This window comes from Astatotilapia calliptera, chromosome 7, assembly GCF_900246225.1.
Source record: "Astatotilapia calliptera chromosome 7, fAstCal1.2, whole genome shotgun sequence".
Taxonomy (NCBI): Eukaryota; Metazoa; Chordata; class Actinopteri; order Cichliformes; family Cichlidae; genus Astatotilapia; species Astatotilapia calliptera.
Window position 1 is genome coordinate 52,327,565 of NC_039308.1, and position 18,336 is coordinate 52,345,900.

General features: G+C 40.3%; 1 protein-coding gene and 1 long non-coding RNA gene across 3 annotated transcripts; both read left to right on the forward strand.

Moving 5' to 3' along the window:
* The first annotated feature begins 292 nt into the window (after positions 1–292).
* On the forward strand, positions 293–13,099 carry ctdspl2a (CTD (carboxy-terminal domain, RNA polymerase II, polypeptide A) small phosphatase like 2a). Of its 2 annotated transcripts, none has more exons than XM_026175539.1 (13): positions 293–655; positions 2,666–2,877; positions 5,113–5,248; positions 5,421–5,567; positions 5,755–5,994; positions 6,137–6,230; positions 6,740–6,851; positions 6,967–7,053; positions 7,166–7,228; positions 7,326–7,405; positions 9,196–9,322; positions 9,469–9,564; positions 11,828–13,099. In XM_026175539.1, the coding sequence occupies exons 2-13, from the start codon at positions 2,689–2,691 to the stop codon at positions 11,891–11,893; spliced, it is 1,437 nt and encodes a 478-aa protein (XP_026031324.1). In that variant the 5' UTR covers positions 293–655; positions 2,666–2,688; the 3' UTR covers positions 11,894–13,099. The 2 variants fall into 2 exon arrangements, with proteins under 2 accessions (XP_026031324.1, XP_026031325.1); XM_026175540.1 differs by lacking the exon at positions 293–655 and adding an exon at positions 741–1,490.
* Positions 13,100–15,700: 2,601 nt separating this feature from the next.
* LOC113024936 (uncharacterized) lies at positions 15,701–16,629 on the forward strand. Its single transcript, XR_003272747.1, has 3 exons — positions 15,701–15,782; positions 15,861–16,056; positions 16,159–16,629. It is a non-coding gene; the product is annotated as an uncharacterized LOC113024936 (long non-coding RNA).
* The last annotated feature ends 1,707 nt before the right edge of the window (positions 16,630–18,336 follow it).

An 18,336-nucleotide genomic window follows, 5' to 3' on the forward strand; every position in this document is an offset into this window, starting at 1 on the left:
TTAATGTCAACGTTAAAAACATCAATAAATGTCGGAAACCTGCAGGGATATTTAAATGACTGTCTCGGATTTGGTTAAATGCTAAGTTTAATTCACTTTCATCCCCCCCCCAACAAGAGATGATCTAAATTTGACTAAAAGCTGAGCCTGCTTTTAGTCCAATTATACAGTATAATGTGGAGAAGCTGCTTTTGTTTTGGGATTTTGTTTTTTGCTTGCAAGATTTTTGAAAGTCTTAAAACGTCTGAACCATCCTGGCCACTGTCCTACAAAAAATGCCAATTTGCAGTCCAAACGTTCAGATTCGGCTTAATTAATACAGGATTCTTGCAGTCGCACAACAGCACCAGCAGGGATAAAATGTGACGGAGAGCCCGGGTCCAGCTGCGCACATACTAAAGCCATTTTCCTGTTGACTGCGCTCGCCACGTTGGTTCACCTACGTGTGTGTCACATTCTTCTGCGCACCGCAACGTTATGTTTGTGATGAGGCGGGAAATGGCGTCCGCAGACATGGTCGATCTGTGACTAGCTACTGAGCGACGGACACAGCTGGCGGCAACAACCACGGCCCGATCTTTGTCCGTGGCCGCCACGGTCGTGGCCGAGAGCTGACAACGCTGCGGGACGTTTTGAAGAGCTTCCTAGATCATCGGTAAGCATCGAACAACGTCAACATGTAAACAAAAAGGCTTGTCCCCCCCCGTGAAAGCCCGACTCCTGCTAGCTAGCAGCTAACGTTGGCTACCGAAGGGGGCGTAGTCTCAATTGCTAAAGATGGTTACGGGAGCGAACAAAATGACGCGTTAGCCACAGCGAAGTTTGCTTTAATTACCTTTATTTCACTGAAGGATTAAAGAGTAATTTCCATATTACCTATAGATATGCTGTCGGAAGACACACTAGAGGAGTTTTTTGAAGCGGAGGGAGTAATGTCACGAAATGGCTTTTGCTGCCTTTGGCGTTTTGTTAGCTTGCAAGCTAACTATAGTTTGGTTAACGTTAGCCACAGAACCCACTGACAGACAGCGCCTGTTTTATGCTAGCATTAACAACAGTTCTGTTAAGCCTACAGGTGTCAGTTCTGACTACGTAAAGTCGGCGGTGGGCCAAATAATGCGGGGCATCAGCGTCAGAGCGGTGTTGTCTGTGTAGTATTGATGCTAAATGTCAGCGGTTGGCTAACGTTAGCGGTAGCTGACGTCGTTGGCGTTAAGGCAGCCCGTCTGATGTTACATAACGTTAGACAGCGGTGCTGTTTGCTGTCAGATCTCATTCAGCAACAACTTAGCAAACATATATAAACACAAAGCCTATCCTCTAAGCAGCAGCTAACCTCGGATAACTCGAAAGCTTCATATTTTTGCTAACTTCTGCTGTTTACCACCCACTCCGCTGACCGGTCCGGCTTACACGAATTTTTTGTTTTCATAACTTTTCTTTCATTATACCGGAGTCGAGTGGCCGTGACAGCTAAAAAAAAGGCAAAGGTATGCGTTTCATCTGAACTAATTTGATGAGCTTCCTTAAGTTACTCAATTGTCTGCACACATTTTGACTAGATTGGTGGTGAAGTGTCCATAAATCGTGGGTTTTCGTTGCACAGCTTTAGCACGCCAATAAAAATGCATTTGACTGTATCTGCGAAGGGAGACAGAATGAGGATGTGAAAACTGTAAACATAAATAAATACAACTTTAGGAACTTGCTTCTTTGCTATAGTAAACTAGAACCACACACAGTCATGTCAACGTATGTGACCTGTATTTACACGTATTTCATAAAACAAGAATTTGCGTTGGAAACTGAGGGGAATTTAGAAGCTGCATCAGTGTTTTTCGTGCATTTAAAAAAAAAAACCAAAAAAAAAAACTGAAACACATTAAAGAGGTTTTTGGGTAGAGCTTAAAGATGGTTAGCTTTGTGGTGTATTTTTATTTTTTTAGTATTATTTTGTTTAGAAAATAAGCAAGAAAGAACATAGATGAAGTAACTCAGTCTTAGCCCTTGCTGTACTTGCATAGTAACGCCCAAAGGCCAATTTTTTTTTTTTTTTTTTTTTTAATTTTTAAGCCAGGAAAAACCCTGACACAGTTTGTCTGCCGAAGAGAGAAGTTGCTATATCCTGCTCAGCACAAGTCCTTGTCAGGATAAGAAATGTTTGCTTTGTGTTTATGTAAAAAGTCTTGTCTTGTATGATATTGGCTGGGCAGCAGATCTGAAAACCTATCAGGATTTTTAGGCACATGGTTGGAGAGGAACTTGTGCAATTTCCTGCTGTTTCTGACCTTTTGGTAAACAAAAGCCCTTTTGATACTCAAGTAAATTAAAACACCTTTTTTACAAATTAAAAAAACAATTTAAAATAGTGATAATTTTTATGTTTTTATCACAGTCTAGGTTTTTTGAGGGGGTTTTCTTGGGGGGGTAGAGTTTCATGTACTTGAGTGTAACTTGCATTTTTGGTCATAAGTAATGGGGACATGCACGATTCCTGTCAGAGCGGCAAAGCACACTTTTTTTTTTTCTTTTTTTTTTTTTACCATTTATGGATGGATTGTGTTTACTGTTATAACACAAAGGATTGAGTGTCTACCCTTTGTGTTTGAAGTGCAGTGTCAAAACCGCTCAGTCGACTTAACTCCATCTTTTCCTTCCTTGTCAGATTTTTCTATGTGACGTTGGTACATGATGAAGCTGAGAGTGCGTAAAGCTCCTCAGCAGCCGAGCGTAGGCCATCAAACCCACCCGTCCCAGGCCAAAAGGAAACACTGTGAAGTGGAGCCATCGCCGGTGAGAGGTCGAGGCAAAATGCAGAAGAATGAGACAGGCCTGTTCTCCACTATCAAGAAATTCATTCGTGGAAATGCAGTCAAGGTAAGCACAGCTTTTCTTTTTTTTTTGTTTTATGTGCTTCATTCTGTGCTTCATAGTACGGCGCAAGAACACACACAGCTACTTAAAAAAACAAACCAAAAAGCTGATAAAGGGAAGCTGTGTCACGCATGTAACTGTTAGTAGTGTTTTTAGCCATCGAAACAGCAGGTTTACAATTATTTTAAGTCTGACTCAAATTACTGATGTCCACACAAAAGTTAGATATTTTTGTCTTAGACTGCCGAAACCTCCTATAGGCTTCAGTGGGTTCGTTAATTTTTTTCCACGTTGTTTAGTTTTACAGTTTCCACATAGTGCTAGTTTGCTTGGTTTTTATTTGTTTTTTTTAGTTTTCATTGTAAATTTTTGTTAATATAACACAGGTGATGAATGTCAGGGGCAAGATCTAAAAAGTTCAGAATAGGGATTATAATACAAGCACAGCGTTCATGCTATGCAGGCATGTCAGCCTTAATAAACACATACACTAATGCATCCTAAGGTGTATATTAGTTCTACACAGCCAGGTTTTCTTTGTGTCTGCTGGCTTAACAATACCTTAAACCCCAATCAGAGATAAACTTAAGCTTTCTGCTTGCACGCTCACGTAAAAGGGGCGGCGTTTGCCCACATCGTTTGACTCTTCTGCACAAAAATGGTTCGATTTAGCACCACTCATTCCAATCAGAGACATTTTACTCTGTAAAAAAACATGACAATATCACAGTAAAATGCAACACTGCTGCTTACAGGAATACAAGAAAATGCAATGCTGCAGAAAATCCCCAGATCTACTGAGTTCATGATCATTATTAGCATACTGTGGAGTAAAGTAAACATGTTAATATCTTTGCTGTTTTTTTTATTTCCGACCAAGCAGCCACACATTAGAGCTTGAAACCTTTAAAATGCATCTATTAAAGCATCAGAGGTTACTCTGTGTGTTTGACTCTGACTCTGTCTCACAACCTAATAAATTAGACTTGGAAATCAGTTTAGTTTGCCACCAGATTAAAGTGAAATCAATTTTATTGATTGAATAGATATCCTGTTTGATAAACGGCCTAATAATGTAACCATAATCAGTTTTCTGGTCTGTGTTCTAGTAACTGAAGTTCCAGCAGTGTAAAACAGGTAGAACAGAATGTAAAAAAAAAAACATGTAGACATTTTCTGCATCACCAGCTGCATGCAAATGCAGTGACAATGTCACACATTCATTTCAAAGGAGGGCTTCATTTAGTGGTGTTGGGACAGTTTGACTTAACAAGTTGCATTGAGTTGAGTGTTCTCCTTTTTCCTGTCAGTCAAAGCACTTTGCACACTCTGTTTTTACCCCTCAGCCATAAAAAGGTCCATGGGGTTTTGTTGTCTCCCTACTTGGCAGACAAAACTCTGTGTGTGGCATGTGCTCACGCAGGTTTGCGAAAGTGATAACTTGATAATGTGCCATTCATACCATAGGTGCATCTACTATGTTTGAATTTCAGTGATCTCAACCTCAAGGTCAGAGGTCACTGGGAGTTTGATTTATAAGTGCATCTACTAGGAAGCTGAGGGGTAGCACTGGCAGCTGCCAGTATTGTTATCATTGTTATGTCCTTAGAGGGGTACTACAAAGCAAGTTTAGTGGGTTAGTGAGGTATGTCAGTGCACTGACTTTTAACAGATCATCCTTCAGTTTTCTTCCATTTATTTGATTCATAGTGGTGAGGCAGACTTGAGGCTATCGTAGAGGTCATGGGGTAGAGATGGAGTGTACTCTCGACAGGTTGCCTGTCTATTGCAGGGTTGACCCACACAACCATTGACAGTCACACTCAAACCTGCAGCCAATTTGGAATCACCATTTAACCTAACATGAATGTTTTTGGATTGTGGGGGGAGGCTAGAGTACCCCGAGAGAGCCCACGCAGACACAGAAAAGGCCCCGGGCGGCCAGTGGATTCAAATCTAGAACCTTCTTGTTACGAGGTGGCAGTGCTAACCACTGAGCACCGTTCCGCCCCAGAACAGAAGTCACATTTTTAATCAAATGTCATCACATGCTTGTAAAACATCCACATTGAGAAATTAAAGATGCGCTTTCTGTGGTAATGTCATGGCAACTGCTTTCAGTGCTGCTAAATATATTTTGCATTGCAACATGTTAGCGATTTGCACACTGAAGAAGTTAAAGCTGTGGAAAAATGTCAATTATGTACATTTGTAACTGTGTGTGTCGTTTCTTTTTAGGTGGAGCAGGATATTCCTGCCAAGCGGAGTCGTATTGATTGTAATCCCGACGGTGATCTCATTACTTCAACACCACAGACTAGAGGCCTCTCTAATAAATCCGTATCCAGAGTTTGCCGGAAAAGTCCAAATAAAGGTATGACAGACCAGTCTATAGAAGCTGACCATAACAATTCGCATATCTTTCATGTATATTCTGCAGTTTTATAGCTCTGTCTTAAGAACCCTAAAAATTTTACAATAGTGTCAACAAACTAAAACCATGTCCTTTTTCCCCCTCCTTTTTTTCTTCTTCTTTTCTTCAAAAGACACCATGACCTGCCATAGTAAACCAATTAAACCAAACGGTAAACTGGAGGCCCCCGTCGACTCAACGAGCAGCCCACCACGCACCACCCTCCTTGGAACCATCTTCTCCCCAGTCTTCAACTTTTTCTCACCAGCAACTAAAACTGGTAAGAAAGTCCACAAGTATTCTGTAGCCGATCCACAGGTAATTTAGGCTGAATTAATAAATAATAAATAAATGATAACAAACAATCATGCTGAAATATCATAAACTGAATGGTTTTAGGGGTTTTTTCTGAAGAACCAGCGATATATGACTGAAAGCCACATCTTATTTGTATTCCCTCTGTTAAGCCACTCCTGGCTCTGATTCTCCCGGCCAAGCCATGGAGGCAGAGGAAATCATGAAACAGCTGGACATCGAGCAGGCTGAAGAGATGCCGAGCAGCACTCTCACATCCACCCTCACATCCACCGAGGGCATCGCTCCGTGTCACACTGCTCCGATTTTACCACAGAGGCTCCACATTACCTCCGATACAACCATAGAAGAAGGAGAGATCGTCACTGAAACTGACATGCCCCCGTTAACAGGTACGACCACGCACGTTAGGCCTAATCCTCCTTGAATTTAAAACTTAATTCACATAAACAAGGACAACTTCACAGTAGAGGCTTGTTATTTCTCAGAATCATTGCATTTGAATTTCTCTTAAATCTTATGTGTCTCTGTCAGCTCCTGGGTGTATGCCAGATGGCAGCTATCCACACTCATTACCTGCAGTTCCAGCAGAACCCTCATACGATGAGGACTGGGAAGTTTTCGACCCGTAAGTTAATCAATTTTTTTTTTCTTTTTTTAAAACAAACTCTAAATTTAATATAAATCCTTTCAGTGTTAATTAAGTAAACATTAATAGACTTGGTGCTAATAGAATAAGTGCTGCATTGTTGTTGAATTTGAGCTTGCACTTTGCGCAGCAAACCCTGTCTTTGTTGAGTTTTGTGGTGTGATTCCACTTGAAATCACATTCAAGGTGACTTTGTATGCTGGTGTTGAGCTTGTTGTGAAACTTTCAGCCACCAGGTGGCAGCAAAACCACACTTTTAAGTCTGTGCATCGCTCTGCGTTTACTTCACTGGAGGATACTGTTTGCTCATCCCCGATTCCCCCAGTGAAGATTAAATATTCTCTTTGTTTTCCTTTATTTTTTTTATCCAACATCTATAAAAGAAACAGTAAATAAGTTATATTACTATCAAAGGTTCAACTGGGACATTTAAATACTTGTGATTTTTGACTGTTGATATATTTCCTTTTGGTTTCTTTAAATTCGAGGTACTTCTTCATCAAGCACGTGCCTCCGCTGACAGAAGAGCAGTTAACACGCAAACCGGCGCTGCCTTTAAAAACACGCAGCACACCAGAGTTTTCTCTTGTCCTTGATCTGGTAAGCAGCAAAATGTCCCTTATGCTTTCATCTCAAAATAAAATAAAAAAAAAGACTCAAATTAAAGACAACAATAAAATAAAAATAATTTGTTTTTTTCTTCTCTTGCTTCCAGGATGAAACTCTGGTTCATTGTAGTTTGAATGAGCTCGAAGATGCAGCTCTGACATTCCCCGTGCTTTTTCAAGATGTAATATACCAGGTACAGGTTCAGCATCATTCCCCAGTTTAAGAGACTCACTTTTTATGGCTGTTCCTAAACCTTCTGTCTCTTGATCTATTTTTTCTTTTTTTCTTTTTTTTTAAACCTGCAGGTGTATGTTCGGTTGAGGCCCTTTTTCAGAGAGTTTCTCGAGCGCATGTCTCAGTTGTACGAGGTAAGAGGCATCTTTTGTTAGAGTGCATACGTTTGTTTAGTCTGGCCTCCTCTCAGATTCAGTATTAGTCATTTATTGCTGTCCATTAAAATTTCAGATTATTCTCTTCACTGCTTCAAAGAAGGTCTATGCTGACAAGTTGCTCAACATCCTGGATCCGAAAAAACAGTTAGTAAGGTCAGTGGGAACGTGCATCCAAAGATGAACTCTGCCTGCTTTGTAAGATGTCTGGTAGCTGTAGAGTAAGAGAGGAAATGAACAGGATACAAACCTGTATTCATTCCATCAGAGTTCACCAGCTTTATTCTGTAGTCATCCTTAGGAGAAGATCCAAGATGAACATTTAAAATATCGCTCTTGACACAGGAAAAAAAAAAGGAACTTCCTTGATTTTTATACCAGGTGTACTATCCAGTATTCAAGTTCTTCGTGTTTCCTTTTCCAGTAAAACTAACAGCAGGTTTTCTTTACTGGAAAAGCCATAAAGCTCCTCCCCCTTCCTGATTGTGTTGATTTTGTAAACAAATCCTTTGAAGATTTGTGTTTGGACTTCTCAGCAAGCTCCGTTGTTGTTTAGAAGAGGTTCAGTTTATCAGGCAACCAGCTTGGTTGTGTGTCGCTCCTAAGCAGAGCCTATGCACAGCTCTGGAGAGTCATGAGGGGGAAAAAATCAGTATTCCCCAACTAGTAAGGCTTCTGGCTGTTTCGTGTATCTGAACGGCAGCAAAACTTTGAGCTCCGATCTTTACATCCTCTAATTGCACCTACACCGCAGCTAAAGCCACTCTTTTATTAGCACTTGCTCCGACCCAGCCAGTCAGGATGCTGATTAAACAAGGACCTAAACCTAAAAAAGCCAGAAAGGATGTATCAGATGACGATGTTAGCAACGAACTCCAAACCGAGAAGATGGAAGAAGCTAGCGCCCAACAGACCAAGACTAGTGTTCTGACTGCAATTGAGTTGCAAGTGATTATTGGGGTTGCTGGTAGTCGCTGGAAAAACAGTTGCTTAAGGTCCAGTCACACAGGTTTGCAGAGTGGTTAGTAACTCCCTGGCAACAACCTGTTGCTAGCATAAATGTGCATTCCCCAACTGATTGGCAAAACCCTCTTTGTGATTGCTTTGGCAGCTGCAGTTGTAGTTTGCATGGAAGTTATGGACCTCTCTACAAATGCTGTTCAGCAGCTCTGCTGGCTGTAGTGAAGCTGTGAAAAGTGTAACACAAACCAGAAATTGAGATCATGTTGCCTTCAAAATAAAAGTTTGAAGGCAATGTTGCCTGTAGCACTGAGCCACAAATCATATTTTAAAGACTTTCTCCAATTCTAGTTAGTGTTGCACTTTTCACCATTTTGCTATTGCTGGACTTGCTTGGACTAAATCTCTTCTTTGCAAATATTATGTATCAAAATAGTGTCTTGTCAATCACAAGTTGTTAGCCAGTAAGCATGCAGTTTCCCAGTCATACCCACCTTGCATTGGTATTTTGGCAAACTGATGGTGGGTGTCATTCATTTATTTATTTATGATTAATATTTGAAGGTCATCACTTGCACATAAACATGCAGCTTATATCATTTTTCTCACTCATTCAAGCACAACCAGCATTACTGATCTGGTCCTCTCAGCGTGTCCAGTGTTTCATGAATATATTATTCTGAAAGCACCATTCACTCCCTTTTCATTGTTTCAAACAAACCAATCTGAAATGCCTGTCGGGACGCTTGCATTTGTTTTTGGGGTTTTTTGGGGGTTTTTTTTTTTTTCATGAAACATTTATTAATTTCTTTTCCTTCTGTCACCTTACCGCCAACCTCGGGACAAATGCACAGTGTAAATCATTTGACCCTTTGAATTTTTCTGTAAGCATCATTAACTTCACCAGAGCTCTTCTTCCTTTGGTGTTATTTTCTCGGAATAAATCTGTCATGCTGCATTTTTCTTTTTTGCTTTCTTTCTTTTAGACATAGACTATTTCGTGAGCACTGTGTGTGCGTTCAAGGAAATTACATTAAAGACCTAAACATTCTCGGGCGGGATCTTTCCAAAACTGTAATAATCGACAACTCACCCCAAGCCTTTGCTTATCAGGTAAAGTTCTTACACCAGAAATTATTTTATTATTAGTTGTTTATTTGTTTTTTGTTTTTTTTAAATGAATGAATTCATTTTAAACTGCACTTTTATCCATGATTTTGTGTCACATTGATCTAAACACGCGTTTTTGTTTCTTTCAGCTTTCCAATGGAATCCCCATTGAGAGCTGGTTTGTGGATAGAAATGATAACGAGCTTCTAAAGCTTATTCCTTTCCTCGAGAAACTTGTGGAGCTGGTATGTACTTGGACTTGTAAATATTTGCATCTGTGCATTCACACCAGTGGAAAATAACCACAGCTGGCAGTCTGCTGTCACTGTTCCACCCACTCTTCACCACACGCAGAGTTAGCTGTGTAATAAACTTACCAGTTTTATATTTAGTGTTGCTAATAGAGAACATATAAACAAATATGTGTAAATTATTTAAACAAACCAGTTAAGTTTCTTACTTTGCTACTGATTCATTTAACTGAGTTTCAGTCTGTATATCTGCATTGGTTCATGGTTTGAAAACCACTGCACTGTACCAACAAAATGCTGCGTATGGCTGCTGAAATCGCAAATTTTGATTGGCTAGAAAGCTGTAGTCTAACTCTTGGTTAGATAACAGCTGTCAGTCAGCTGTCAATGGCTTAATTTGGTGCCAGGTTTAGTTTTGTGACCAATGCATTTAACCACAAAAAAGGGAAGTGTCAACTCAGTCAACAACGCTCACATTTTAATATTAGATTTTTTTTTTCAAAGCTTTGTAAGTGTATAAACCCAGTCAGCAAAGAGAAGGTGGTCTGAGAGGAAGTGCAACCAAAAAAGAGCAGAAAGTAAAATGGTGCAGAGAAGTTTTAGGTAATGTGAGTAAAGCAGAGGAAGACGGACGTGAGAGGCAAACATTGCTATTAACACAGCACTGTGTAACATTAACTCTGCTGGATTGACATGCTCAGTAATATCATGATTAGAGCTGGGCAATAAAACGATAACATTATCATGCAAAAGGTTTACTCAATAGTGATATCAAACATGGTCGGTATAAAATCGATAGAGCTCACTCCATCCATGTTTTGACGGACAACACAAAAGGCCATTGACAATAAGTAGTGCCAAGACAGTCATGTGGGTAGAATAACATCAAAGCCACACAGGTTGGGTTGACGTACACGGGGTAGGAGAGACAGCCGGCAGCAGCACATGAGCTTATATTTGGGCTGCTACACGCATTGCGCTAAAAGCTCGGGCAAGGTAAAAGACGACATGGCAACAGAAAATGAAAACTCAGAACAGAGTAGTGTACGCTCCAACACTGCAAACTGTGTTGAAAGCAGGTTTCCACAAAGGCCAGGTGACAAGGCATGATGCCAGTAAGCAGAGTCGAAAATGTCAGATTTAAGAAGCTGATTAGAGAAACTGAGCCTGTTACCAACTTCGTGGCTATAAACGTTTCTCTCAGACGACTTTATCCTGCTACATGTGGAGAGAAGAGGGAGAGATGAACAGCTTTTTACTACCACAGCGGATTAGTGGTGGAACGAGTCACACATCTGATCCATGACTGAGGTCTAAGGAGCTTGGAAAGAAAAAAGTGTCTGGACTTCTTTAAGTTGCTTGAAGACGTTTCACCTAGCCCCACCTTATCCTGTAATTTACTGAGGTCAGATGGCCCAGGCTGTGAGTGGGCATTAAAGCGTCTGGCGTCTCATTAGGGGGTCCATTGTCCCTCTTCAGGGGGACACTCCCACAGGGCTTAAATCTGGGACTCTCCACCATTTGACCCTAGAACTGAAGAAGCTTCTTGGATGAGAGGTGAAACGTCTTCAAGCAACTTAAAGAACTCCAGACGCTTTTTTCTTTCCAAGCTCCTTAGACTACAATGACCTGGATGACTGAGAAGCTTCACAGACATCCATGACTGAGACTCCCATTGATACAAAAGTAGAACACAATTGAGTGTTAGTTTTGCTTATGTTCTCCTTTTATGTATATTTGAAAGTTTTTAAAAATTTGTACTGATATGTTTAGTATTTTCTGTTTGTGGAGTTAAAATGCTTTACCTCTATACTGTATTTATTAAATTTTTTGTTGTAATAGCTGCTTTATTTTTTTGGACCTGACCAAAGAATTTAGTGTTGCAGTTCGTTTTTGTTCTTCTGTAACACTTGAAGGTTTTTCCTTGTCAGAAAACCCATGTCACATATTTAAAATACAATTGCACAATGTAGCAGCGCATTTATCATGTTCAACGGCTCAACCGTAAATTTTAACATCTCATTTTGGTGTAAAAGGGAACCTTTGAACTTTACGGAAGTAGGGATTTTAATTTTAACGTGATATCAGTATCAACTGAAAATATTAGCAGCCCAGCTCTAAACACATTGCATTTAGTGAAAGTTTGTCTTTACTTGTTTCTCGTGCAGAGAAGAAGACATCCTGAATGTGTGATCAAAATGAAATTTTAATAATTTACAGTTTTTAAATCAGTCTCACCTTGTCTGTCTCGTCCCAGAATGAAGACGTCAGACCGCACATCCGAGAGCGGTTTCGTTTGCACGACCTCCTCCCTCCAGACTGAGGTGCTAATGTTCATTTACAAGATCGCAGTGGAAGAAGGAAAAAAAACAAACGGACTCATAGAAGGATGTCTTCAGTGGATTCAGCTCTGAATGGCAGTGTTACATACACAACATTGCCATTATTATAATTTTTTTAAGTCGTACAAAAAAAAAAGAAAAAATGAAAATTATGCTCGAGTCCACAAAAAAAGTCCTGGATGTTTCTCCACACACACGCGCACACACACACACACACACACACACGCACACACAGTGAAGGCAGACTCAGAGCAGAGGTTTCTTAGCTCACTTGTTTTCAGTGCGACCTTGCAGACGGCCTCCTGGAAGGTATTTTGTCATTTGACAAAACTGAATGTCACAGTGTTGGATTACAAGGACATTGTTGGTTTCCTCCTGACCTCCAGTGGCCAGTCAAACCTGTAAAATATTCACTCTATTTGCCTGTAAATATATGTACATAATTGTTTTGTTTTTTTGTTTGTTTGTTTTTCTCTGAGGTTTTTAAGTCCTTTTAGTTTCACTTCAGATTTTAGTATGTACTCTGACTCGGTTGCTTTTTTCTTTTTTAACTGATAAAATGTTGTTTTGTTTGAACTTGTTGATAAGCAGCTGCTTTTCTGTTGTATGCCTGCATAATTCCTGTGATGCTTTACTCCATTACATGCAGTCGTCTCTTATAAGGTGCAGTTTAAAAAAAAAAAAGAAGAAGAAGAAAAGAAATGAGTGTCTTTGGGAGGAAAAATTTTTCTGAAATAATATTTTAAAGCTATGAAATGTAAGATAGACTAGGGTCTCAAATGAATACCAACCCATAATGGCAGAATCTTAATTTTGGAGATTTTTATTTAAGAGTCCGCTTCTGGTTGCGACATTTTGATCGTCCTCTTTGACAGGAGGGGTGGGTGGGAGGGTGGGGTTCAGGCATCTTGCACTTTGACATCCAGCCCTTTGTAAGTTGATGTAAACTCTTGTCACTTTTCTACACAGATGTGTATCGCCTAAATTTGTTATGTGGGGGAAAAATGAAATTGTAGCACCAGCAAATTGCCAACATGTTTGCTTTGAATCTTCTTTTCCAAGACGTCTTGTATGTGGGATCTTTGATGTAGGAGTCACGAGTTTTATTGACTTATTGAATGATCACTCCTGGTGTATTCAGTGTTACTCAATGGTTTCCTTGAAAATAAATACATTTTTATACGACACAAGGCTTCCTAGCAGTAACTGAGATTTTTTTTTTAAAGATTTATTTTTAAAGTGAAGACAGCTTGCAGGATTATGCAAATTGATACAGAGGTGGACGAGTGAATGTGGAGATGCTCCTCTGGGATCAGTGCAACAGGAAAGAGGAGCAGGAGTTCTTTGGTTTGCTTTTTCTGATCAAAGCATCATTTTGATACTTAAAACGTTTTTCTTTTTTTAATTTAAACTTTATTTTGTTTCCTAGACCTCATCAGATGACATAACCTTCAATGTTTTTGAAGGTTATGGGGACTAGACGGGGCATATTTATCCTATATGGGCTTCTCTCCTTTGGCTATGTCAACGACTAAGCAGTAGGACATGAGGACTAATGTGTAAAAAGATTTAATTGAATAATTAAAATTAAGTGAGAGAATAGCAGCTAACGTTAGCTAGCTGGCGTATTATTTAAAGAGGAAGAATAAAATTATTAGTATTATTAAAAATAATAAACCTGTGGCTCTCTTTCACTTTTGTCCTGTCTTCCTCCCCTCGTCCCCAACTGGTCTCTCAGATGGCCACCCCTCCCCGATCCTGGTTCTGGCAGAGGTTTCTTATTGTTAGAAGGGATTTTTTTTTTTCCTTCCCACTGTCTCCAAATGCTTGCTCATAGGGGGGTCATCTGATTGCTGGGGTTTTATCTGCATTACTGTAGGGTCTTTACCTTCCTTTTGTAATGCACCTTGTGTGCATTATGTCTAGCCTCTTCATATTTTTTTTTAATTGTAGTTTTATCTTCCTTTATTAAATTGTTTCTCTGCACTCAGTAAACCTGGACGTGTTTCCAATTCGCTATGTTTCTCGTTTGTGGACCATCATACTAACAGTTCGTATGGATCCAAATGAACATAGAGCATATTAAGAGCCAAAGCTAAAGAAATCCTTTTCTGTCCTCCAGGATTTTACACAGAACATTTCCTCAAAGTAAAGTCATTAAATATCTCTTGTGGCTGGGGTTATTGTGGGCCTTTTTTTCATTCAAAAATTGAATAAAAAGTAATGCAAAACGGGTTTAATATCCAAAGCGGCTAATTTTAATATGTTAACTGCAGCATAAACTACAATAACACAAAACAATTTACCTTTTTGTGACTTGCCGAGGACTAAGTATGTTTCTGCAGCAGTTTGTCCTACTTTTAAGCAGATGTTTCCCTCTTCAAAAGGAAAGAAATGACATACAGCAGCTGCAATGTCAACTGACAGACACCCAGTGAGTGCGGCCATATTTTACTGGCATGCACACAACCTGCGAGATTTTTCATTCAGCCAAGAACCTTGTGAGGCGTCCGGATGAGATAACCTGCTGATTTGTTAAACCTTTTGTTCTTTTGGGAAATGGGACATTATCTGATTACAGGTGCACACCGAATTGCCCCTTTCAGAGGTCATGTGACTCCGAATTCACCTTCATCCGAGTTTATCTAACAATGTTCGGACGGAAGACTTGTTTCAAAACAAAATCGCACTGTTGATAGCGTGGAGATAAGACGTGGGGATAATTAACCGTATATTTTAGACTAAATCCATCCATCTATTGGCTGGTGGTGGTGGGAGGAGGTTGTGGCTCATAAACTACGAAGCATGTGGTGTGACAATGCCGGGGTGCCCGGGGATATAAAAGGTGCAGACAGGCGCTCTCCCCTCAGGATAACGTCAGGTCTATCAACGATGCGGATGCTGCTATTTCTCAGTGCGCTGTTGGGGGTGTTCGGGTTGGAGAAAGCGTCCCCCGTGGACACCCAGCAGCTTCGGGCCCTTCAGTGCCCGCCCTGCGAGCGGATACACTGCTCTTCCCGGCGGGCGCTGAAGCTCCAGTGTAAAGGGGGCGTGACGACGGGTGTCTGCGGATGCTGCCCCGTGTGCGCCAAGACGGAGGGGGAGACCTGCGGGGGCACGTGGGACTACCTGGGGAAGTGCGACGAGGGGCTGGTGTGCGTTTTTCAGGACTCGGCAGCTGCCAAACCAGACGCAGAACGCAAAGGGATCTGCAAAGCAGGTGAGATTGTAACCATTACTCTAAAATGATGACAAGCAGCCACTGCGCATCAGATCCACGGGTGATGCTTTAATCACTCGTGAAATGCAATAGTGGGGAAATGAAAAGTTTTACAGCAGCACAAAAAAGTTATCGAGTTGTTCTGATTTATTCACATGTACAGAAACCATCATGCTAATTAAAAGAAGGCTCTGTAAGCAAGAATGCAATATTTAACTCTTCCTTCTGGAAATAAAGTTGGCGGGAACTACAAAGGCGCTAAAATCTTCTCTAAACGCGTAAAATGCACTTGGTGAGATTCTTTGACTGTAAGTCTGTGTAGTGGGAATGGTGCTGGTGCGGTAAAATCTGGTTTATGAGCTGTGAAGACTGATAGTGTGGTCAAGGCTTCCTTTGAATCAAAGGTTCCTCAGCCATAATTACTCATCTTATCTGTCCCCGATGAAAAGAAGTGTCACCGTTATCAATACGATATCAGACCTTTTACAGTTTTCCTGTCTTTTTTTAAAGTCTGACTCCACAATGCGGGACTCTCATTCGTAATTTCTTTAAATCTGTGCAGTGATTGAACAGCTGGATGCAGAGAGCTGCCAACCAGAGTGCACCAAGGAGTACTGCCAGGCCAACCCCTCTGCAATCTGCTCTGCCAGGTGAGCCCCCTCTCCATCCTCTTAATGCCACGTTGTTTTTGTTGTTTTTAGCAATAATCAGAATTTCCTCGTCTGTAGGTCTACATCTCTGCAGAATAAAGAGTGCCAGGGCTCCTGCCAGCACACGTCCTGCTCCAGCTGTCTGCTGCTGAAGCGTCCATCGTGCTCTCAGACCTGCGCCCCGTCCGATTCCACCTGTCTGCAACACTTTGGGAAGTGTGTGCACAATCACCTGACTGCACCTCACAGTCCCATATGCCACAACAACCTCCAGGTAAGGAAAAACAATAATAATAAAAACCAAACTTTTCCCTGTTTTTTCTTTTTTTTTCTTCATTGCGCTCTGAATCCAACACGGTCTTTTTTCCCTTTGCAGAGTAACTGCGAGGGGCATTTTGTGTGCTTGATCCCGGACTGTCCGAGCTCATCCAGCTAAGAAGAAACCAAGAGGAACACTTGTAGCAAAATGTGAAGAAAGGCAGCTATGTTTAAACCCTGTGAATATCTCAAAACTACTTAATCAACAATTACTTTTCGCCCCCTGCAATTTAAATCAAGATTAAAACCTTCTACTTTTTTAAATTCTATACCATCATGTATTGACTTTGCTCTATTTATTTATGGGGATTACCAGGCTGGATCTGCACTACTCTAGCTGTTAATTAATGCTGTCCAGTGATGTGCATTGCTTTATATTACGTTAGACAGTTGGCATAATCACTGTTTGTTTTTACGTGTTTTCTTGTATCTTATATGAACTTGTGTGTCACCATAAGTGTTTAATTCATGTACCACAACATGAAAACCTACCTGCTAAGTAAACATATGTCAGATTCTCTCTGTCACCTGTGTGTCAATTATTTAATTAGATCTCAAATTACTGGATATCATTACCAGTGATTGAATATTCTAATCCATATTCTTACAGTTTCAGCTATAAAATACAAATGCAGTAAACACATTATTTATAAAACACAAACTAACACAATACTTTACAAACAACCTGCAGTTTTTGGCCAGACCAGTAAATCCACTGCATAAAAAGAGCCCACAAACATGTGATAGATCTGTATCAGTCAGTCTACTGCCATAAAATATACTGACCAGCCACTTTATTAGGTACACTATACTAATACTGCTTTGGACCCACTTTTAGTTAATACCAATTTAATTCTTTATAGCACAGATTTGACAAGATGCTGCAATTATTCCTGAACTCATTGTCATGCTCTTAAGCAGTTTGAGATGATGTGAGGTTTCTGAAATGGAGCTTTATTATGTTGGAAAGAGCCATCAGGAGATTGGTGCACTGTGATTATAAAGGGATGGACATGAGCAGCAGGAGTACCTGGTACGCTATGGCATTTAAAAATGCTCAAAGTGTGCTGAGAAAACATCAAATCACCACCAGCTTCAACTGTTGATCCAACTCAGGATGGATTCATGATTCATTTGTGCAGTTTATGCCAAATTTTGACCCCACCATATGAGCGCTGAGATACTCAGAGCAAATTCACTTCCTCCTTCTAACGCTTGATTTGAACTTTAGCAGGTCATCTTGACCAAGCAGGGTAAAGACAACCTGCTCCATGTGGTTGGTGTCATGTGATTGGCTGATTAGATATTGGTGTTAACGAGCAGCCGAACAAGTATACCTAATGAAGTAGGCAATGAATGTACATTGCAATCAACAGATAAAAGCAAAAATAACAACAAAAAGAGATTTTACTTCTTTATCAAACAAGTTTCTGAGGTGTTTGAATGCTTTCCACACCTTTTCACTTGTGTGTAGCAATGCTTGCAGCAAGGCATCATGTATAGCAAAACATTTTATATAAGACATCATTATTTTCCTGCTTTGCAAAACCATCCAGTGGACTGTGTTGAACGTTTAAATCACGCTTAAAAACTCGCCTGTTCCATCTAGCTTTTGAAGCAAATTAGTTTGGACTTCCACCTGGTCTGCATTTGTGCTATGTAACTGTAACTGTCACTGTAACTATAATTGTTTTAACTGTTTTTGTTGCCTTTTGTTGTAATCTGCTTGGCTACCTTGTAGGAAGCACTTTGATGGACACTGACCTTTTTAAATGTGCTATAGAAATATAATATTGATTGATTGATTGTACTCTCTGACAGGTCTGCTCTGGCCTCGATCTGTAAGTGAGGGTTTTGGAGTTTTGGAGCAAATGTTGGCAAAGATAACAAACATCATACCTGACTGCAGACCTGCCTCAAGTTCAGTCCTGCACAATACACGTCTTTTACAGGGAAATATTAAATTGTTAATGCATGAATTTTTTTTATGAAGAAAACAAAGTGTGAGGCATAAACATTTAGTGGAATAATACAGATTCCCTTTCTTCTGATTGCTTCTCATTTTGGGAGTTTTTTCCTGATAAACAAGTTGAGCTCCCTCTACGGCTGCCGCCCCCCTCACAGTTGATGGTTATTGAATAACAGACAGTTTATGAGGCAGCAATAATGAAGCCTGTACATAAAGGGAATAAAGTGTGGACCAACAATGGGCAGTTTGTTCTGTGGCCTTCAAATG

Coding starts and splice junctions, on each gene's coding strand:
- ctdspl2a (XM_026175539.1), top strand. CDS start 2,689: ATGATGAAGCTGAGAGTGCGTAAAGCTCCTCAGCAGCCGAGCGTAGGC. Junction 5,249..5,420: donor CCGGAAAAGTCCAAATAAAG/GTATGACAGACC, acceptor TTTCTTCAAAAG/ACACCATGACCTGCCATAGT. Junction 7,406..9,195: donor CCGAAAAAACAGTTAGTAAG/GTCAGTGGGAAC, acceptor TCTTTCTTTTAG/ACATAGACTATTTCGTGAGC.